Here is a 23,185-nt window from a genome sequence, read left to right on the forward strand (position 1 = left end):
CATTACAGGGCTCCAATGTCACCTGCCATTCATTCCTCTGGCACATCTCTGCCCCCTGGTGGACACAATGTGGAACTACATCCTGCATAGTGTAACTTGCTCAAGACTACAGATGTAGCAGAGCTGACTTTATTTAACTCCTAAAAGGCTGATTGATCATCTATATAGCCAGTCTGTAAAACCTGCAGTCCCATGTAAAAGTTATACTTGTTGCAGGGTCTTCCGCTCTGCTGCATCTGTGAGTTATTATTATGTGACATTCTCTCTTCTGATTACTTTGAATGCACCATCCTGAGCAGAGGCAGAGCTGAGTTGGTCATTTGGCACAGCTCTGCTACACCTGTGTGCATTATCAGTCCCCAGTAGCGTGCATTCCCTCTGGTGGGCGATCAGTCAGGGGCTGCATGATGAAAATGAAGGCAACTGAGAGAGAAGCCAAGAGGAATGATGCAAGCAGAGCAGTGAGCCCGGCCTCCCCTGCAGCAGCAGCAGCCTCAGCCTCCTCCTCTTTCCATGACTGTGATGTGATTATGAATGTGTTGCACAAGCCCTGGAGGAGGAGGAGGAGGAGGGTCTCCTCACACTACACACACTGTGTGTCAGAGGGGGTGAGTCACCCGGGAGGAGGGCGCACGCGGTGTGTCAGGGTGTCACTCACCCGGGAGGAGGGTGCATTCAGCTGGACGGGTCCTGGTGGCTGCAGATGTAGTCAGGAGCTCGGCCCGGCTGCATCTCCCCGCGGAGCCTGGATTGCGCCCTGGGTGCCCGGTGTGCGCCCTCTGCTCCTGCTGCTCCTGCTCCTGCCCTTGGCTCGGACCCTGCTCGGACACTTGCTGGATGATTCCTACTCCTTCTTCTGCTTAGGACCCTTTGTTCTCCCCCTTTGCATCACTCATGATTGCCAACGTGCAGCGGCAGAGCCGGCTGGGAGCCCCCCGTCCGGTCACCTGCAGAGCCCACTCCAAGAGGCTGGAGAGCGACGAGCCACCGGCCAAATGCGCCCGGCTCAGCGAGTCTCCCCCCGACAGCGGACTGCTGCCCTCCCCGGGCTCCCCGCAGCCCCCCGCGCTGCACAGCGCCTCCCCCCAGCACCAAGGACCTACCTGCATAGGGAGCTACCTGCTGCTACCGGCTGGAGACCGGGACAACGTGTCCAGAGCCCTCAACCTGCACACGGGAGAGGAGCTGCAGTGTAAGGTGAGCCAGGGGCTGCAGTGTAAGGTGAGCCCAGCAGCTATGGACCAGGAGTTGGATACCAGGGGTGCCCTCAATGTCCTCATTGGCTGCTGTCTCATCATGGGAACCCCAAGATTTTAGCTGAGCTCATTGTGCCTTGTACAGTCAATAACCCCAAAATCTTGGGAACACTGAGAGCTAGAAGGGGTAGACCCAAGGCATAGGGTGACCTGGTGTTTTGCAGGAGCCTCAATTCTGTCTGTAGTACCAAGGTGACGCCGTAAGGTCTAAGCTGCCTCGTACAGTCAATGGCAGACCCAAATTCTTGGACACCTTGAGGGCTGCTGAATCTGAAGGCTCCAGGACCTCCATAGTGTCAAGGTGACATAACTCAGTTTCTGTAAGGGGTGCCCTGAAGCTTTGGGAACCTTAAAGCAAAAGTGATCATTTCTGAGTGTCCAAAGGACTGAGGTGACCTGAATATTTTAGTGGTTTTGTGAGCCTACATAAGCTTATTTTTGGTTTGCGGTCTGCAGAGTCTTGTGGGGGATGCAAGCTGTGGGGTGACCTCAGCCTGGTGTCTTTAGCTTCACGGGAAGCTTGAGAACGCGGTGTGTCCTCATTGTATTGTCTGCAGTATTCCTAAGGAAGCCAAAACGGAAAGGAGCTTCCAATATATAGACATTTACATTGGCTCTTGCGAACCTCATTCCTACCTGCTGGACACCTTATCGAATCGGTGATTTAACGTCACTCTCTGACTCCCAGGTCTGCCCAAACTAAGGTGACCTCACATTGCTGGAACCCTAAGTTTTTTTTTCTGTAGTGGACTGGGTTGGACTTCCTTAGGTGGTCTGGATGTTGGGTCGTCCCAATAGACCCCCAAGCGAGAAATGAATTCATGACTCTCAGACTCTAGTTATTTCATTGTCTGAAGTAGACAACAAACCTCAATGTCTAGTGTGTTCCTCATCCTGATGGTCTCTGGGGGCCACCTCTCTGCTTCCTGCGCTGCCTCAGGGGTGCACAGTTTCTAATTCCATGCTGTGTCTCTGGGGAACCGTCTTTTCCGCTTCCTGCATTTTCCCAGAACAATCAGTTTGGCTAAGTGATTGCCCCTCCAGGGGCACAGGAGACCTTCCTGTAAGAATGAGTGCTTGGACTTCTGAATGGATTGCTTCCTTTTCCAAATTCTTGAGATGTAGACTATCACCTTTGACTGTAGAATTACTACCCCCTAGCTGCCACTGCCTGCTTGTGCCCTTTGTTAGGTTGGCCTAGTTTGAGTGTTGGCTATGTGCGCAGTGCTGTCACCTCATCTGCCCTTCCTCGGAGAGTCTTCTCCGCGCTACGGCAGTGGTCACATTGCATCGTCATAATTTTTGGGCTGGAAACACAAGCAGTTTTTGAGACAAAGCCAGAAGATGTTGCTTCTGGAAGAAAAAAAAACAATTCTGGCTCCAAAAACTGCATGTGTGACTCCAGTCTTAAGGCGAAGGGTCTCATCTTGCATTTCATGAAACTCCACCTCATACTAGACCATGGTGGCCCCTGCAGAATTTTCTCTGTGCACCAGGTGGTTAATAATTGCCTTTCCCATGTGATATCTGCCCCGCTTTCATACAATGACACAATCACATTCTTCAGCCAACGTCTCATTTTGCAGATTTTTAATTGGACTCGACAAGTTTACGTCAATGCTGATCCCCTCCGGTAACCATAATCCTGCGTGGAGCTGAGTGACACGGGAATATATGGAGAGCTGCATTTGTCCTGGAGCCTCTTTAGCTCTTTAGATACTGAGATAATGTTTGGATTTTATTTTTGGTTGCACTCACAATATGCAAATATTGGATCGTTGTGCATGCCAAATGGGCAACCTGTGCACCTGCCAGAAGGAAGGGGGCCACCGTTCATTGAAAAGCCTCATTCATCCCTGTAAAATGATGACAGGTTATCAGAAAACAAAAGGTCCATTTGCTGTTTTTCACTGGAGCTTCTTGCCTCTATAGATTAGGATTATTGATGATGTGCACTTTGCCTGGAACTACAGTATTAAATTTCATCTTTTTCCCCATTTTTGCAGGTTTTCCCCTTAAAGCACTACCAGAAAAAAATCCAACCATACATCCACCTGCCCTGGCACCGGAACATCACCGGAATTGTAGAGATCATCCACGGAGAGAGCAAGGCCTATGTATTCTTCGAGAAGGAGTTTGGGGACATGCACTCCTACGTGCGAAGCTGCAAGCGGCTGGGCGAAGAGGAGGCGGCCAAGTTATTTAAGCAGATCATCAGCGCTGTTTCCCACTGCCATCGATCTTCTATCGTCTTAGGAGACCTCAAGCTGAGGAAGTTCGTCTTCTCCGACAAAGAAAGGTGAGACGGGTGGTAAAAAGTGCCTCATTTCTGGCTGAGATGACTGGTTCCTAAGGAATAGACAAATACTGTGCCGTCCTCATGGAGGCGCAAGTCACGAGGTGCCTCTTTCCTTAATGTGAAGGACAGGTGCAGCGGTGTTGTGCAATGGTCCTTAATCTGCCATTCCTCCCCCTCCTTCCATATTGCTCCCAAATATTAGTATTTCCATCAGCGTGTTTGCTCTGTCTGTTTACACTCGTATTGCTCATAGCAAAACAGGCGCCGGAAAACGAACAGATGCTGAAATAGCAGAGCTGTGTTTGTCTGTTTTCTCAATCCGTGCTTAGATTATGCCGGAGGTTTCGCTACAAAATGGCACTGTACGTCAGTGACTATGAGCTTGCAATGTATTACCATCTTTTCAGTTAGCCATTAAAAGGTATCAACTACTGAGGACTCTCAATCCTGAATATTTTTCTATCTACTGGCTAACACGGTACAAAGATATACATCTTTCCTGTATGACCATATTACAAACTCAGCCCTGCCAAGTCGGTATCATTTGACAGCCTTATTCAGATTCCCCTCCAGAGCAGCGCAGGCCAAACTCTTTCATTTAATGGAACATTGGCAGCTTGCGGAGGCGATGACCTGATAGAGGGGGCGAGTGAAGTTTTGTTTTTACTGCATTTAGTCATGGCTGGGGAAGTGAGACTAAAAACGAAATATGGCATAGAGTGGATTAGATGGAGCAGAGCTGAGTTTGTCATTTTGCATTATTATCAGCAGGGGCACAGGTTCTGCATGATTTTACTTGGTTGGTGCAGAAATTACACATTCTGCCTGCCACATCAGATTGTTAAAGTGGGGACAACGATGGGAACGAACGAAATCCCAACTTTCAAAAGGGCATGTCTGATACCTGTTGATACATTAGTTTTCCACACTGGCCCGATGCCCATTCTTATCTTATTCAAAACCGTCTTTTATGGGTGAATGAAATTATCGATTTATGTCGGAAGGTATTATATTCTCGGCCAAAACGTTTAGAAATCCTGCCGCGTCAGGAATACATTGTGTTCATGGTGTTCCACTCGGGATATTTGCCCACGTCATGTCACTGGTATGTAAACTGAAGTTAGAGAAGATCTATGCCAAGAGTGAGCGGAGGGGAGGGCGGGGGGTGTCAAATTTGTGGTCATGGTGGTGATTTCAGAAGTCAGTTTTGCCAGATGTATTTTTAAATGTCCCTTTTTATTTTTGTGCTATGGAGAGTGAGCCTGAGGGTGGGACAGCACTGGCCACATTACACAAACTTTTCGGTCAGAAAGTTAAAAAACTGTAGGGGTTTTCTGTGGTGGTGAGTGGGTTCAGCAGCGTTTTGCGGTAGGAATTTATGTATCTGACTAGTACAGGTGCAGGGCTTTTGGTATGATACCCATCACTTGCTGCCAGACTGCCGCCGCTCTTGAGTCATGTTTTCCGTCCTCTCTTTGCATTACACAAGTTCACGGTAAGGACAGAATGAGGAACACTTCACAAGGTGAAAAAAAATCCACTTTTCCCCTCCGTGAGCCTCTCATCTCACTCGTCTTTTATAGAACTTCAAAATACGTCAGCCTCGATTAACCGATGCCCTTTTATCTTGCGTTGCCTGAATTTTTGGCCACGGTAGTCTACATCTCGATGACAACCACTGCCATCTGAGAAGAAGGTGTTATGTAAGCAACATGACACTATCTGAGGACATTCCCACTCCACAGGAAACTGAGGCATTGGCACTTCTTCTATCCGCCAAAGCAAAAAGTTAAAGTGGCCACCACTGAGCGACTTCTCACTGGGGTGGGAGTTATGCGGCATGAGTTCTTGTTAATTTCTAAATGTTCAACCCATTTTTTCGAACCATTTTTTAAATTCTTACTTTTGTTTGTTTTCTAGGACTCAACTCAGACTGGAAAGCTTGGAGGACGCCCATATCATGAAAGGAAAAGATGACGCTTTGTCAGACAAGCATGGCTGCCCCGCTTATGTGAGTCCGGAGATTCTGAACACCACGGGGACTTATTCCGGGAGATCTGCCGATGTTTGGAGCTTGGGAGTCATGCTCTTCACTCTCCTGGTGGGACGCTATCCTTTCCATGACTCAGATCCGAGTTCCCTCTTTTCAAAAATTCGACGTGGACAGTTCTGTATCCCGGATCATGTATCTCCAAAAGCCAGGTGCCTTATACGAAGCCTTTTGAGGAAAGAACCTTCAGAAAGACTGACTGCAGATGAGATATTATTGCATCCCTGGTTTGAGGCTGCAACGCAACCCAGTTACGCGGACCAGGAATCGAGTAACGCTGACCAACTAGTCCCGGATATCCCTCCGAACTATGATGACCTGGAGTCATTCTTCTGCTAGCTTTCTCATGGACCACGGTTGCCTCTTTGTAAAGACTTCTTATAAACTTTAAAATTGGACAACCATCTTGTATTTTACCCCTTAGATAAATGCCCTTCTGGTCTTTGCCAACAATTATCCTATTACAAGAGCTTTTGTCTTGGGGGGAGGTTGGTGCTTCTTGTTGTTGTTGGGTATTGTTAGAAGAAAAATTATGAACCCTCATTATGGTTTTTGGGAAATTTAACAATGGACCCATGACCTACTCAATGAAGGCAGCCATAAATTGGTGATCGGTATAATGGTACAGGTTGAGAAGAGGCTTCCTATCAAGGTGTAGGTGGTTGACCCTATATGGTGGGCTTTACTGCTACGTCGTGTTTCAAAAGATTCGAGTGATCTTTAAATTTTTTGAGCTGGTGCCAATCACTTCAAGATTTTTTTTGTAATTATTATTATTATTTTTTTTTTTAATATAAATATTGTTTTGGCCAGTGAAGTGTAGTGTGGGAAATATTGGTCTCTTTTTGGGTTCTATGTGATTTTATTCTCCTCTATTATATCAGAAAAAAAGGGCCGTGAAGAGAACTGAATGTTTTTGTTGAAAAAAAAACAAAAATCTAATTCATACATTATGGTCATAAAATTTTTGTAGAGTGCTACAAGTGTTTTAGCAGAGTGAAGAAATGGTGACGATGATGACACATATACCTCATTATTTTTGGCCTCGGCGCCATGCATTTCACAACTTCAGTTATAAGTTAGATTCTTTTGTAAATAGGTTCATGGTGACTAATTATTTTTTTAATAGACCCGAAGTGGACGCTTTTTTCACTAAATACAGAGCTGAAATTGTCGTCCTTCTTTTTAGGGCTGCATCACAGAGCTGAATTTGTCCTCCTGCTTTTTAGGTCTGCGTCGTTCTTGGGAGATAGCTGAGCGGCGTTACCAACTATGGGCAGCCACATGTTATCACTATAAGCCACGATAATAAACTCAGCTCTGCTACATCATGTGATGTAACTGATATCACCCGCTTAGAGTAGGGCCAGATGATGCAGCCAAAACTTGCCTGACTTTGTTTTACAATCGTGCGGCCATTGGCCCACCCTGGGTGAACGGAGTTTCGACCGTACTGCAGCCGCACCACCACTGCATTCTCTGGCCCAACCCTTAATGGTTTGCTATATGTTACATCCTTTCCCCAGAGTCCTGTTATAAGATGGTGCTCGACAACCTGTCACGATGGCAGAGAAGTTAAAAAAAACAAAAAAAACCTTTTTTTTTCTCTCTTTTTTTAATTTGAATTGTAAATTAAGAAGTAAAAAAAAAAGAAAATAATCCCAAAAATAATCAACAATTGAAATGTGAATAACTGTTGGCAAAAAAAAGCATCAGTCAAAAAAGAAAAACCTAAGTCTTTTTTTTTTTTTCTTTCTTTAATCGTGAGTGACCTATGGGGGTGACCTTGGCCCTTTTTGCACTAACTGCCTCGCGGTTGTTTCTTTCGTATCTGTGATACGCTGTATATGGATGAGCCTGTACATAGTGACAGTAAGCGTTTGCTTAAAACAGAATTGAAAAAAAACACTATTATGTTGTGTAAATACGTGAAAAAAATTCCCCATGGCGGGAACATTTGTAAAGTTTGTTGTAATAAATATTTCTTTTTTTAAAATTTGTCGTCTTGCTCGTGACTTTATAGGCATCTTATCACAAAGGTACTTATTAACAAATGACCAGTTCTCCTGTCGAATTACAACTCGTTTTCACGATGCGGCGACCCGCGTCAAACGCATAATGTTGGAATTTGTTTTTTTTTGTCACATCATCAAACCGACGTATGCGGATGCATCCGCATACTGCGGCACGACCTGCGTACCCAATGCAAAAGATAGGGTACACAGGTCGCACGCAGAAGTAGGCGGCGCTGACCGGAGGAGGCGCGGCTGTGGGCGGAGCTTCACGGAGGACATCCGCAGCTCGCCCAGCCACAAATGTGAACCTAGCCTAAGTATATCATGAGTGAAACTCAGTCGAGTCTGTATATCTGTAACATGGCACGGGCTGGTAACCATGGGTGAGGTACTCGTGTTCTAAGCCCTGTCACGCTACAGGAAAATGGGGTCCTGGCTGAGTGTGTGGACTTTAGCTGTAGGGGTGTTATGCCCTTGCAGCCCACATTACACATTACTTTGGCTCACCAGGACCAGATGTTATGTCATTCAGTGAGGGAGACCACCACTCAAAAATAAACGGTCTTTTACTGAACAATAACGTAAGGAAGAGTATGGACAGTGGACAGCGGGTGCAAATCTTCATGGATGTTTCTTTTAACCCATAGAACATCTTCATACACATTCGTTCTCCTAAGAATCACTCACTCCTCCTATCACTTTTCCTCAACTCTACCCTGGATCACGCTATCCGTACCCTCGGTCTCCTCCCACTTGGACACCCACTTCATGCAGCTCTGCTCGCTGCTCAGATATATTGTAGCAATACACGTCTTTTCAAGGGGAAACATAGGCAACACCTCCACCCTCTTACATTTCGCTCTCATTTAATAATGGCCATCCTCGGGCATGCCGAACCTGAATGACATCAAACAGTCTCAACATGACACAGCAGTTATTAAACAATACTGGATACTCTTCCTCTCATAGAACAATGTGGACCTGGTCCTTTTCAGTAAGGACCCCAAAACAGCAACAAACCAAGTCCTTTAACCCAGCACCAGTCCATCATCCCGTCATCAGTCCTTAGGACAGGGGCACAGCCCTTCAGAGGCAATGTTCATCCTGGATTGGGCTCTGCTTCAACGCATTTCAATCCAGCAGGGAAAAGTGCAACGAGTGCATCAAAAACAAAGAAAAAACAGTCCAGCCATCCCTGGGGTAAAGACAGTCCATTCTTAGAGTCCCGGATCCCCTGGGATTGGGATCTCTGAAACCTCAAATTTGGCATGCAACTGGAACTACATAAACCTTTCCAGCATCCGACTCCTTTAGACATTATTCGTTTGTCCTTTAAGGTTCCTTCTTCCTGTTCCTTCCCTCTTCCTTCTTCCTGTGTTCATCCAGGATGGATGAACACAGAACTTAAGCACATGCTAAAAAGGAAGAAAAAAATGTTTATAAAATGGAAAGAGGGAGGCATATCTAAAGAAGAATATAATGCTGTCTGCAGAACCTGCAGGGCACAAATCAGATTACTAAAGCTGACAATGAATTGATGCTTGCAAGAGATGTCAAAAGCAATAATAAAGGATTTTGGGGATATGGCAAAAGTAAAAGAAAAGTCAAAGATGCTATAGGATTTTTACAGGATGAAAAAGATGAAATGGTAAGATAGGATGTTGAGAAGGCCGAACTTTTAAATTCCTATTTTGCATCTGTTTTCTCTCAGAAAGGAAATGTAACATCAACTGTTATATCTGGATAACAGTTATATAACTGGATATCTATAAACAGAAAGATAGTGAGGAAACACTTAGCTAACCTAAATGAATTCAAATCTCCAGGTCCAGATGAATTACACCCCAGAGTACTGAAGGAGATAGCAGAAGAAATTTTTGAACCCCTCTCCATAATCTTTGAAAATTCTTGGAGAACAGGAGATGTCCCAGAAGACTGGAGAAGAGCAAATGTTGTTCCTATCTTCAAAAAGGGGAAGAAGGTGGACCCAGGCAACTATAGGCCGGTGAGTCTGACTTCTATACCAGGAAAGATCTTTGAACAAATTATTAAACAACATGTATGTCAGTACCTGATAAGAATGAAGTGATTAAACAGAGTCAGCATGGGTTTGTAACTAATAAGTCATGTCAGACTAACTTAATTTCCTTCTATGACGGAATCACTGATTGGGTGGATCAAGGAAATACTGTAGATATAGTATATCTTGACTTCAGCAAAGCATTTGACAAAGTATCTCATACAATCCTTATTGAAAAAATGACTAAGTATGGAATGGACAAGGCAACTGTTAGGTGGATTCATAACTGGCTTAGTGATCGGACCCAAAGAGTGGTCGTAAATGGCTGCACATCCAGTTGGAAGAATGTCTCAAGTGGGGTACCACAGGGTTCTGTCCTGGGCCCTGTATTGTTCAACATCTTTATCAACGATTTAGATGAAGGAATTGACGGTAAACTGATTAAATTTGCTGATGACACAAAGCTAGGAGGGATAGCTAATACTAGAGAAGAGAGAGAGGATTCAAAAAGATATAAATAAACTGGAGAAGTGGGCAGCAGCTAACAGAATGGTTTTTAACAGGGAAAAATGCAAAGTACTACATCTGGGCAATAAAAATGAAAAAAGCATATACAGAATGGGAGGAATAGGGCTAAGTGACAGCACATGTGAAAAAGACTTCGGTATAGTAATAGATCACAGACTGAATATGAGTCAACAGTGTGATGCAGCAGCAAAAAAGGCAAATGCAATTCTAGGATGTATTAACAGAAGCATACAGTCTAGATCACGTGAAGTCATTATTTCCCTCTACTCCTCTTTGGTCAGACCTCATCTGGAATACTGTGTCCAGTTTTGGGCACCACATTTTAAAAAAGACATCAACAAACTGGAGCAAGTTCAGAAAAGAGAGACCAGAATGGTGACCGGTCTGCAAACCCTGTCTTATGAGGAAAGGTTGCAGGATTTGGGAATGTTTAGTTTGCAAAAGAGAAGACTGAGAGGAGACTTAATAGCTGTCTACAAATATCTAAAGGGCTGTCACATTGTAGAAGGATCAACTTTATTCTCATTTACACAAGGAAAGACTAGAAGCAATGGGATGAAACTGAATGGGAGGAGACACAGATTAGATATTAGAAAAAACTTTTTGACAGTGAGGGTGATCAATGAGTGGAACAGGCTGCCACGAGAAGTGGTGAGTCCTCCTTCAATGGAAGTCTTCAAACAGAGACTGGACAGACATCTGACTGGGATGATTTAGCGAATCCTGCTTTGAGCAGGGGGTTGGACCAGATGGCCCAGGAGGTCCCTTCCAACTCTACGATTCTATGATTCCTCCTCTGGGGAACTCGGAGATGATTCATCTCTTCTTTCTGGGCCTCCTTCTCCTTGTGCCGGTTCTGCAGGCTGTCCACCCTCTAATACCATAGTGGCCTGCCTGGTATGTGGACATGAGCCACTGCTCTAGTCATGACTTGGACCGTGCGACAGCGACGACAGCCTTCAATGTTCTCCAGGTGGAATGGACATCACATGTAGCAATGCATGTGTCTTCAGAGGGAACCGTGAGCAACACCTCCACCTTCTTCCAAATCTACCATATGTGATACTGTCAGCTGAGACAGTGTATCTAAGTCTATTATGAATGATGCTGTCCTGCTGAGCTGTTATATCTAATTCTATTATTTATAATACTGTTTGCTGAGATGCTGTATCTAAGCAAATTATGTGTGATACTGTCCGCTGAACCAGAGCATCTAAGTCTATCATAATACTGTTTGCTAAACCAGAGTATCTAAGCATATCATGTGTGGTACTATCAGCTGAACCATTGTATTTTATCCTAACATATATAATGCTGTTTGCTTGGCTGCTACATCTAAGCCAATAATGTGTGATACTGTCTGCTGAGCCGTGTATCTAATCCTTTCCTGTGTGATACTATCTGCTGAGCTGTGTATCTAAGCCTATAATGTGTGATACTGTCTGCTGAGCTGTGTATCTAAGCCTATAATGTGTGATACTGACTGCTGAGCTGTGTATCTAAGCCTATAATGTGTGATACTGTCTGCTGAGCCGTGTATCTAAGCCTATAATGTGTGATACTGACTGCTGAGCTGTGTATCTAAGCCTATAATGTGTGATACTGTCTGCTGAGCTGTGTATCTAAGCCTGTGTGGTGTGATACGGCTCAGTGTCCTCTGGGGGGATGCACACTCAGTCTGGGATTTCAGTATTGGACATGTGCAGCTACAGATGATTAGAAGGAGACAGAGTGATTGTAATGTAATTCCCGCTGTCGCCCACCGGCTGTGATCATCAGATGACACATGAGGCTCCGCGGCCTGCGACACCAGAGATGAGTGGGATCAATAATGTCACATCCGCTTCTGCGGCTGAAAGCGAACACAGCGAGCTGAGCAATCACCTAACAAATGACTGATCTCTAAAGAGAGATTGTACAGATAATAGATAAATGGTGGATGGATGACAAACAGATGACAGCTACATGGAGAGATCACAGGTCAATAATAGAGACCTAGAAAGATAGATAATATTTAGATAAACAGTCAGATAGATATAGTGAAGGAAAGATAAATAATAGATATTTACATAAGTAGATAGATAGATAGATAGATAGATAGATAGACAGACAACATCTGCAAGGAGTTTGTATGTTCTCCCCGTGTTTCCGTGGATTTCCTCCGGGTTCTCCAGTTTCCTCCCATATTCCAAAGACATACTGATAGGGAATTTAGATTGTGAGCCCCATCGGGGACAGTGATGATAATGTCTGTAAAGCGCTGTGGAATATGTTAACGCTATATAAAAATAAAGATTATTATTAAAAAATAAAGATTATTAATAGATCAGTAACAGATGGTAAGATAACAAATAGGAAGACTGGTGGATAGATCAGTACTTATGCTGGTGAAGAAGCGCACAATTCCCTCTGTAACGCACAGATACATATGCCGAACATCAATAATACAGCGATTCAGTGCAAACATAATATCACCATATTACAATCTTGCTGTATTCAAACACCTCTACCATACTATGCCCACATCATGGTGCCATATACAGCCCACACTATACTGCCACGCTGTGTCTTTATGTTACCACCATACAGTGCCCACATCATGGTGCCATGTTTGGCTCACACAATACTGTCACTCTGTCTTCATATTCCCACAATACTGTGCTCACATCATGGTCACATATTCGGCCCACACAATAATACTGCCGCTCTGCGTCTTTATACTTCCACTATACTATGTCCACATCACGGAGCCATATATGGCCCACAAAATACTGCCACCCTACTTCTACATATTACCACCATACTGTGCCGACACAATATTGCGGCTCTGCATCTTCATATTACCACCATACTGTGCCCACATAACAAGAAAAAAGAGGGGGAGAAGCCAGCGCTGCTTGTGGTCAGAACGTAATACATAAAGTGTGAAAACACACATTGGTTTCTATCTGTATTCAAAAATGAGACATTTAGCAAAAAATTGATCAATTGTTTGAGCTACCCCGCCACGTCAAGGCAGTCTCGTATGGGGAGTCCTACTCTACGTTTTTTATGTTCGCTGTGCCATTGCGGCCTCCTAAATGTATAAAAGCAAGACCTCATTACATGCACACTGTACCTCAAGCATTTCAGAATCGCTCCTATGGCACCAGAGAGGACAAGCGCAGATAAAGGTTAGCCAGGTCCATGCAGACATTTCAGGTCCAACCTCCACACTGCCTGACCAGCACCACAGATAAAGGACGATCCAGGCCCAGATACAGGTGCGTAATCAAATAAAGCCTAGGGCAGGGACGCTGTTAATGTGAACAGCAGCCTAGATCAATCACTAAGAAAACAGAAAGAATAGCGTATATGACCCAGCGCGCACGGCTACAGTGGTGGTCAGCCACAAAACCAATATCAAGAAAAAAGAGGGGGAGAAGCCAGCGCTGCTTGTACCATACTGTGCCCACATAACGGTACTACGTACAGCCCACACAATACTGCCATTCTGCATCTTTACATTACCACCATACTGTGCCCACATAACGGTACTATATACAGCCCACACAATACTGCCGCTCTGCGTCTTCGTATTACCACCATACTGTGCCCACATCACGGTACTACATACAGCCCACACAATACTGCCGCTCTGCGTCTTCGTATTACCACCATACTGTGCCCACATCACGGTGCCATATACGGTCCACATAATACTGCCGCTCTGCATCTTCATATTACCGCCATACTGTGCCCACATCATGGTGCCATATACGGCCCACACATTACTGCCGCTCTGCATCTTCATATTACCACCATACTGTGCCCACATCATGGTGCCATATACGTCCCACATAATACTGCCGCTCTGCATCTTCATATTACCACCATACTGTGCCCACATCACGGTGCCATATACGGCCCACACATTACTGCCGCTCTGCATCTTCATATTACCACCATACTGTGCCCACATCACGGTGCCATATACGGTCCACATAATACTGCCGCTCTGCATCTTCATATTACCACCATACTGTGCCCACATCATGGTGCCATATACGGCCCACACATTACTGCCGCTCTGCATCTTCATATTACCACCATACTGTGCCCACATCACGGTGCCATATACGGTCCACATAATACTGCCGCTCTGCATCTTCATATTACCGCCATACTGTGCCCACATCACGGTGCCATATACGGTCCACATAATACTGCCGCTCTGCATCTTCATATTACCGCCATACTGTGCCCACATCATGGTGCCATATATGGGCCACACAATACTGCCCCTCTGCATCTTCATATTACCACCATACTGTGCCCACATCACGGTGCCATATACGGTCCACAAAATACTGCCGCTCTGCATCTTCATATTACCGCCATACTGTGCCCACATCATGGTGCCATATACAGCCCACACAATACTGCCATTCTGCATCTTTACATTACCACCATACTGTGCCCACATAACGGTACTATATACAGCCCACACAATACTGCCGCTCTGCGTCTTCGTATTACCACCATACTGTGCCCACATCACGGTACTACATACAGCCCACACAATACTGCCGCTCTGCGTCTTCGTATTACCACCATACTGTGCCCACATCACGGTGCCATATACGGTCCACATAATACTGCCGCTCTGCATCTTCATATTACCGCCATACTGTGCCCACATCATGGTGCCATATACGGCCCACACATTACTGCCGCTCTGCATCTTCATATTACCACCATACTGTGCCCACATCATGGTGCCATATACGTCCCACATAATACTGCCGCTCTGCATCTTCATATTACCACCATATTGTGCCCACATCACGGTGCCATATACGGCCCACACATTACTGCCGCTCTGCATCTTCATATTACCACCATACTGTGCCCACATCACGGTGCCATATACGGTCCACATAATACTGCCGCTCTGCATCTTCATATTACCACCATACTGTGCCCACATCATGGTGCCATATACGGCCCACACATTACTGCCGCTCTGCATCTTCATATTACCACCATACTGTGCCCACATCACGGTGCCATATACGGTCCACATAATACTGCCGCTCTGCATCTTCATATTACCGCCATACTGTGCCCACATCACGGTGCCATATACGGTCCACATAATACTGCCGCTCTGCATCTTCATATTACCGCCATACTGTGCCCACATCATGGTGCCATATATGGGCCACACAATACTGCCCCTCTGCATCTTCATATTACCACCATACTGTGCCCACATCACGGTGCCATATACGGTCCACAAAATACTGCCGCTCTGCATCTTCATATTACCGCCATACTGTGCCCACATCATGGTGCCATATACAGCCCACACAATACTGCCCCTCTGCATCTTCATATTACCGCCATACTGTGCCCACATCACGGTGCCATATACGTCCCACATAATACTGCCGCTCTGCATCTTCATATTACCGCCATACTGTGCCCACATCATGGTGCCATATACGTCCCACATAATACTGCCGCTCTGCATCTTCATATTACCACCATACTGTGCCCACATAATACTGCATATACTCCCATAATAAACCATTTATTTCCTAAAATAACATCCAGTTTTCTATGAATACTCCCGTAACGAGACCACATTGTGCATCAAGGGTAAAGCGTTACGCTCCGTTCCTGTGAAAGGACACAGACGCACAGATTCGGTGGATGTTACGCGCCTCTGTGACTCAGAGCTGTCATAGTGCACTCGTAACTTACACCCATTGCATTAAATATAGTACATGGCAAGACCGACTCTGCTACATCTGAAAATATAGCACTGTAAACTGCAAACAGGTGAGAAGAAACATCCGCCTGCAGACAAGGCTGTGTCCCTGACAAGTCCTTTAATTTATAGGACCGCGGGCTGAAATATGGCGGCATCCGACTGTGTCCTATAAATACTCCCATCGGTAAACACAGCTGTGCTGACATCCACTTGAAGGGCCGTGGGCCCTGCCACCTGTCACACCGGCCGGACGTGTACCTAGTGTGACGCCCGCTGTCGTAGCTTTTGGTGGGGTCTCCTCACTAATTCCTGAAATCTATAAAAGGCCTGAATTTCTGGTAGTGAGCGGTGCTCGTTCCTCATACCCAATATGGCTGCAAGGTGAATCACAACAGGTGTCAATTACATGGAGGAATGAGTAATGAACTAAGACGAGCGTCCTCGCACACACAGGTTACTGCCCCTCAGGACATTCCTTGTGGGGAGCGATGATCTCAGTGCGGGGAAATGCTGGAAATAGAAAAGACGTGACCTTGCCTCACATGGTGGACATGCGGCCATACATGAAAGCGGGGATACACATAGACGTGGGTTATATAAGGCACATTGCCCCAGGGGTGCACCTATACTACCTATCTTTTACAGCTGTTTCCCCAGGAAATTGTAATGCTGCCCTCTTCGCCAACATTTTTTTCCAGGGCTGGCGGGGTAAGGGTTAAAAAATTGATAAAATATTAATATGAATTAAAATAATCAGTCTTAGTTTGCCTAACCTTTTCCTCTCAGCCCAGTCCCCCTCTCACTGATTCATAGGCCTCCGGCACGTCCTGTGCTGTACATGCCGCATGCATATCATGGACAGTGGTGTAACTAGAGTCCAATGGACCCGGGGGCAAAATTTGGACCTGCATGTTAGTCCGATGTATTGGCCCTTGTAGTGTTCTAAATCATATAAAGACATACATATCCCCACCGTAATGTGATAATGTTCCCATCTTGTACTAAAGTACTCCATACTGGTCCCCTTCCTGTAAAAATTTTCCCCATTCTGGGCTTCTTGCAGTAATAATGTCCCCCATCCTGGCCCTTTCCGGTAATAATGTCCCCCATCCTGGGACCCTTCCGGTAATAATGTTCCCCATCCTGGGCCCCTTCCGATAATAATTTTCCCTATTTTGGGACCCTTCTGGTAATAATGCCCTCCATCCTGGGCCCCTTCCGGTAATAATGCCCTCCATCCTGGGCCCCTTCCGGTAATAATGTCCTCCATCATGGGCCCCTTCCGGTAATAATGTCCTCCATCCTGGGCCCCTTCCGGTAATAATGCTCTCCATCCTGGGCCCCTTCCGGTAATAATGCTCTCCATCCTGGGCCCCTTCCGGTAATAATGTCCCCCATCCTGGGCCCCTTCCGGTAATAATGTCCCCCATCCTGGGCCCCTTCCAGTAATAATGCTCTCCATCCTGGGCCCCTTCCGGTAATAATGCTCTCCATCCTGGGCCCCTTCCGGTAATAATGTCCCTCATCCTGGGCCCCTTCCAGTAATAATGTCCCCCATCCTGGGCCCCTTCCAGTAATAATGTCCCCCATCCTGGGCCCCTTCTGGTAATAATGTCCCTATCCTGGGCCCCTTCCAGTAATAATGTCCCCCATCCTGGGCCCCTTCCAGTAATAATGTCCCCCATCCTGGGCCCCTTCTGGTAATAATGTCCCCATCCTGGGCCCCTTCCCGTAATAATGTCCCTATCCTGGGCCCCTTCTGGTAATAATGCTCTCCATCCTGGGCCCCTTCCGGTAATAATGTCCCTATCCTTGGCCCCTTCTGGTAATAATGTCCCCATCCTGGGCCCCTTCCGATAATAATTTTCCCTATTCTGGGCTCCTTGCAGTAATATTAACAAAAACTCTAGCACACTAAAGAGTTACAAAGATGCAATTTATTATGATGAAGTTTTACTCGGTGTAATCAAATAATGCAAGTACAACAGGTATATATATATCCAGCAGGTATATATATATATCCAACAGGTATATATATCAACGTTTCCTCTTAATCAAGCCTTTATCAAGAGATACCTGTATCTGCAATGACAGAAAATAAACTGATTATAAAATAAGTCCCCTAACCAGAGAGACAGGTTACATCTCATACATTATAAAAGATCAGAAAAATTAAAAAAATAAAAAAACAGAAAAAAAATAAGAAAATCAAGAGACACAAAAAATGAGAGTATCACATCCATTATAGACAGGAGTTCACTTAACTACTGATGTCAAATTATACAAGAGAAGAATTCTCCATACATAAAGTACATATTGACCGCATAGAAAGCATACATTAAGTATGTTACTAATCATAGTTGGGTCCATGCAATTGGTATTGGGTCATTATTTAAAGAAAAAGAAAAAAAGGAGGGAATAATAAAATGTTGTATGAGAATATCAGGTGACATGTATAAACAAAAAGAAACATAATAGTGAATATAATATGTAGAGGATTTGCGCACACAGCCACTCACAGAACACTAAATATACATATTATTAGTGCCAATGTGCCATAGGGTTGCCCCTGGGTAAAAAAACGCCAGTGCCAATAGGGAAGGTGCTGGTATAGCACCATATATAGGGATAAACAGAACCCCTAAGCAGAAAAGAAACGTTTACCTTAGGAAATAAGGATGTCCAGAGTGACTGAGTCCGTGATAAGGTGCCGTGCGACGGACCACATGTGTCTTATATGTGCACATAATTACCGCTGTGAAGAGGAACAAGCTGCCACGAGAAGTGGAGAGTTCTCCTTCAATGGAAGTCTTCAAACAGAGGCTGGACAGACATCTGACTGGGATAATTTAGCGAATCCTGCTTTGAACAGGGGGTTGGACCAGATGGCCCAGGAGGTCCCTTCCAACTCTACGATTCTATGATTCTATGATCCTGGTTACTGGCTGCAGGTCGTGGGACAAAGTGCGCATGCGTGGAGTCAACCGAACGGCCGAATGCTGTCGGAAAAGGCCGAGTGATGGTTGATTTATGCTGGGAAATGCAGTCTCGGATATGTTGGGTCGTTTCCCCAACATAACTGAGACCACATGGACATTTAATAAGATACACCACAAATGTAGATTCACAAGTAAAGTGTCCTTTAATTGGAAATCTATGTCGCGAGCGTGGGTGTGTACATGATTCGCCTTTAGAGATGTTAGAACATTGCAAACACCCTAGACACGGGAAAGTTCCATTGCGTAGTGTACTAAAAACCCTTTGTTTAAGTCCTGTATTAGAGGGGCCAACATCTGCGCTAACAAGATGATTCCTTATGTTAGGAAATCTTTTATTACCGATAATAGGTCTTGTGCTGAATTCTGGAATATTAGGATAAGAATTCTGTAAAATGTTCCAATGTTTCAGTATATGTTGATGGATACTTTATTTAAAGGGGTGAAATACATTTACGAAAGCAATTCTCGGAACCGGACGTTCCAATGATACAGGTTCACCCTCTTTTCATTCCAGAATTCCGGTTGGATAACCTCTGTCTCAGAATTTCATATCCATCTCCTTATGTCTAAGGTGACGGGTTACTTGATTAGACACAATCCTATTAATTCTATCGTGTTGGGATTTAGGTAATGCACTTTTGTTGTGTGGAGGATGATTGCTTGAGTAGAAAAGAAGACTGTTCTAACCGGTAGGTTTGACATATAAGTCAGTTTCTATAGTACCCTCAGTCTGAATTATGACCAGTGTATCTAAAAAAAGTGATAGAATGGTCACTATGTGAAATAGAAAATGTGATGCCGGGCAAACAGGAATTCAGGTCCTTATGGAAGAGGAGCAGGGTTTCAACATTATATGTCCAAATCAAAAATACATCGTTGATGAAACGTCTCCAGAATATTACATTAGATATGAATAATGAATGAGAATACACAAAAGATGTCTCAAAAAAATCCATAAATATATTAGCGTATGGGGTGCCGCATTGGACCCCATCGCTGTGCCCCTCCTTTGCATATAGTATTGGTCCTCGAACAAAAAGAAATTCTTAGTAAGAATTAACTCAAGCAAATCTTTACAAAAATGTAATTGACCATCTGAAAAATTAGTGAATGTTGTGAGAAATTTAATCACTGATTCTAAACCCTCTTGACGCCCAATATTAGTATAAAGGCTGTTAACGTCCATGGTCACCAACAGGCAACCTGGGGGGAGATCACCCATGTCCTTAAGCACATGTAAAAAATGTGTAGTGTCCTTCAAATAGGATTTCATGTGAGGGACCAATGGGGACAAGATCTTTTCCAATGTTATTGCTAAGGGGGACAGAATAGAACTTGTAGAAGCAACTATAGGTCTGCCAGGGGGTCTCCGCAAATCCTTATGGATTTTCGGCAGAGTATAAAAGACAGGGATAACCGAGTGTAAATTTATCAAAAATTCCCCCAGTTTCTGGTCAATGGTTCCTAGTTGCTGATAATGTGAAACCAGTTGTTTAATCTGTTTGGCGATTTCAAAAGTGGGATTACTGGATATGGGCATATATCTACTGGTGTCCCCCAGTTGTGAGCAAATTTCATCCATATAATATGTCCGGTCTAGGACTTCTATTGAACCCCCCTTGTTCGCAGGTTTTATAATTAAATCTTTACTTGCTTTCAAAGTTAATAATGATCTATATTCTTCATTTGATAAATTTTTCTTGACCTTAAAAAAGCCCTTCCCTATGGATTCCAAAATGGTTTTTACATCTCTTTGAACTAATTCAATGTAAGTCTCCACAGAGTGATGTGAGCGAGGGGGTTGGAATGTACTAGGGATTCGTAGACCTAAAGATTTCAAAGAAAAACAAGTTTGTACCAATGGTTGATCAGAAACGACCTCTGATGATTTATTGGCAAAATGAGCCTTAAGTCTCAAGCTTCTGTAAAAGCGATGCAGTTCTTGATCAACTTGAAAAGTGTCAAAATGTGGCACCGGGCGAAAGGTTAGGTCTTTTTGTAATAGAGTCATTTCCGTGGGAGAGCGGATTTGAGATGAGATGTTGTAAAGGATATTGGTAGAGGCACTCCTACCTGAGATCTTGTCGTCATCCTCTGTCGGTCTGTTGTGACGCTGTCTACACCCTCCGCGTCTTCTTCAGTGTGAGCGGGTCCGACGTGTTTCTAAAAAAGATGTGCGTGGAGCTCCAAAGTCACTATCCGAGCTTGTAGAAAAAGAATTGTAGTCCGTTCGCGATGATCTTTGGCTCCTGAAGTAGCCGGTAGTGCGCCATCGATATACTTATAATCGTCCGTATCCCTTGAGAACTTGATCCTCTTTTTATTTTGCAGACTATTGCGAAAATCAGTGTACATCTTTGGAACTCTTTAGTGTGCCGGAGTTTGATAATATTTTTCCAGAACACCTATCACAGTGAGCACCCCCTATTTTTCAACTCCTTGCAGTAATGTCTCTCATTCTGGGCCCCTTGCAGTAATAATGTCCCAATCCTGGGCCCTTTCCTGTAATAATTTCCACTATCCTGGTGTCAAATTGGTACTATAGGTTCTATGGAACTCGGTAGCATGGGTCAGAGAAGACAGACACAGTATATGTTCAAAGGTTCAGTATTGTATTGTAGCAACAGGTCACAGTACTATGCAAAGATAGTTCAGGGGTATTGTAGGAAGCAGGCTTCAGTATTACACGGTAAGCAGATATAAGTTCTGGCAACAGGTAGAGTCTGTACGAACCAACTGGCGAGAGTCTGAGGTCCGGGAGCACACAGTCCTAAAGTCCTGAGCCTGGACCAGGCTTCAAGCGGAGAGCAGGCCGCAGAGATGAATGAAGCAGAGCAGATCCGGACAGGAGAGGCGGTCAGGCAGGACGGCAGGTAAGTAACAAACGGGGAATCCCGAGGTATAGAAGAAGCAGGCACAATGCGAGTTCTCCAAGCTTGGCAGCAGGTGAAGATCCAGATACACAAGCACAGGTATAATGTGCTGAGTCCCTTTTGTACACAGCAGGCAGGAAACAGGAAGAGTCAAACAGGAACAAGATGGCCCCTTGTGAAGCTACTTACTCCATCTTTGATAAGGGCAAAAGTATGGGCAAAGTCAAACAGGAACAAGATGGCCCCTTGTGAAGCTACTTACTCCATCTTTGATAAGGGCAAAAGTAAGGGCAAAGTCAAACAGAACAGAAACATGGCTCAGAGCCTCACACTATTCCCTCCTTCAAGGATGTCCTCCGGACGACCTTAGATCAGGTTTATTGGGGTATCGGCTGTGGAACCGTTGGATCAGACGGGGAGCTCGAATGTTCTCCTGAGGTTCCCAGGAATTCTCCTCCGATGGGTAACCCTGCCATTTCACAAAGTACTGAAGTTTCCCCCTATGGATCCGAGAGTCGATGATCCCTTCCACGATAAATTCTTCTTGCCCGTCAATGAGAACCGGACCAGGTGGAACAGGTGTACGTCCAGGAAAAGGATTCGGTACTACCGGTTTAAGCAAGGAGACATGAAAAACAGGGTGTATTTTTAAAGATGTAGGCAACTTAAGACGGCAGGCTACAGGACTCACTATGTTGTCGATTTTGTATGGGCCAACATATTTCTGTCCCAACTTAGATGTCGGAATCCTTAATTTCAAATTTCTTGTCGAAAGCTAGACCATGTCTCCTACCTTGTATGTTGGTGCTGGTTTACGGAACCTGTCTGCAGCTCTCTTGTATCTCTCTTGAGCTGTAGCCAGCGTTTGTTTCAAAGACTCTAAATTCTGTTGTAAACACGTAATTCGGTCAGCTGCTGCGGGTACAGACGTATCTATCGGGAGTCGAGGGAGGATGCTGGGATGATACCCCTTATTGGCGAAGAAAGGAGACTGCTTGGTGGAGGCACTCTGCGAGTTGTTATATGTAAATTCGGCCATCGGGAGTAAGTTTACCCAATCATCTTGCAAGTGGCATACGTAGCAACGTAAATACTGCTCCAAGGTTTGATTAGTCCGTTCCGTTTGTCCGTTAGACTGTGGATGAAAAGCAGATGATAGATTTACCTTGATGTCCAGGGCGGCACAGAAGCTTCACCAAAATTTTGAGGTAAATTGGACCCCTCGATCTGATATCAGTTCGTCAGGAACTCCATGTAGCCGAAAAACATTTTGTACGATGAGGTCCGCTGTCTGTTTGGCTGTCGGAAGACCGATACAGGGAATGAAATGGGCAGCCTTGGTCAAACGGTCGACCACTACTAGGATAGTGTTTTTCCCCTTAGAAGT

At 44.9% G+C, this 23,185-nt stretch overlaps 1 protein-coding gene and 1 long non-coding RNA gene across 4 annotated transcripts; one reads left to right on the top strand and one right to left on the bottom strand.

Annotated features, from left to right (window-relative positions):
* The first annotated feature begins 555 nt into the window (after positions 1 to 555).
* On the top strand, positions 556 to 7,601 carry TRIB1 (tribbles pseudokinase 1). 3 transcript variants are annotated; one of them, XM_073590319.1, is made up of 3 exons: positions 556 to 1,197; positions 3,263 to 3,555; positions 5,476 to 7,601. In XM_073590319.1, exons 1-3 carry the CDS (start codon positions 895 to 897, stop codon positions 5,942 to 5,944), a joined length of 1,065 nt encoding a protein of 354 aa, XP_073446420.1. In that variant the 5' UTR covers positions 556 to 894; the 3' UTR covers positions 5,945 to 7,601. The 3 variants fall into 3 exon arrangements, with proteins under 3 accessions (XP_073446420.1, XP_073446419.1, XP_073446421.1); XM_073590318.1 differs by having other exon boundaries at positions 560 to 1,221; XM_073590320.1 differs by lacking the exon at positions 556 to 1,197 and adding an exon at positions 1,259 to 3,147.
* Positions 7,602 to 8,168: 567 nt separating this feature from the next.
* On the bottom strand, positions 8,169 to 22,270 carry LOC141101308 (uncharacterized). Its single transcript, XR_012234932.1, has 2 exons — positions 20,999 to 22,270; positions 8,169 to 9,035 (listed from the first exon to the last, which is right to left on the bottom strand). It is a non-coding gene; the product is annotated as an uncharacterized lncRNA (long non-coding RNA).
* Between the last annotated feature and the right edge of the window lie 915 nt (positions 22,271 to 23,185).

This window comes from Dendrobates tinctorius, unplaced genomic scaffold (assembly GCF_039654945.1).
Source record: "Dendrobates tinctorius isolate UK_male_01 unplaced genomic scaffold, ASM3965494v1 ptg000116l, whole genome shotgun sequence".
NCBI lineage: Eukaryota > Metazoa > Chordata > Amphibia > Anura > Dendrobatidae > Dendrobates > Dendrobates tinctorius.

What these genes read in the sequence shown, in the direction of transcription:
- TRIB1 (XM_073590318.1), top strand. Translation starts at nt 895, where the DNA reads ATGATTGCCAACGTGCAGCGGCAGAGCCGGCTGGGAGCCCCCCGTCCG. An exon ending in GCCAGGGGCTGCAGTGTAAG is followed by an intron (nt 1,222 to 3,262) that starts GTGAGCCCAGCA and finishes CCATTTTTGCAG; the next exon opens with GTTTTCCCCTTAAAGCACTA. An exon ending in GTCTTCTCCGACAAAGAAAG is followed by an intron (nt 3,556 to 5,475) that starts GTGAGACGGGTG and finishes TTTGTTTTCTAG; the next exon opens with GACTCAACTCAGACTGGAAA.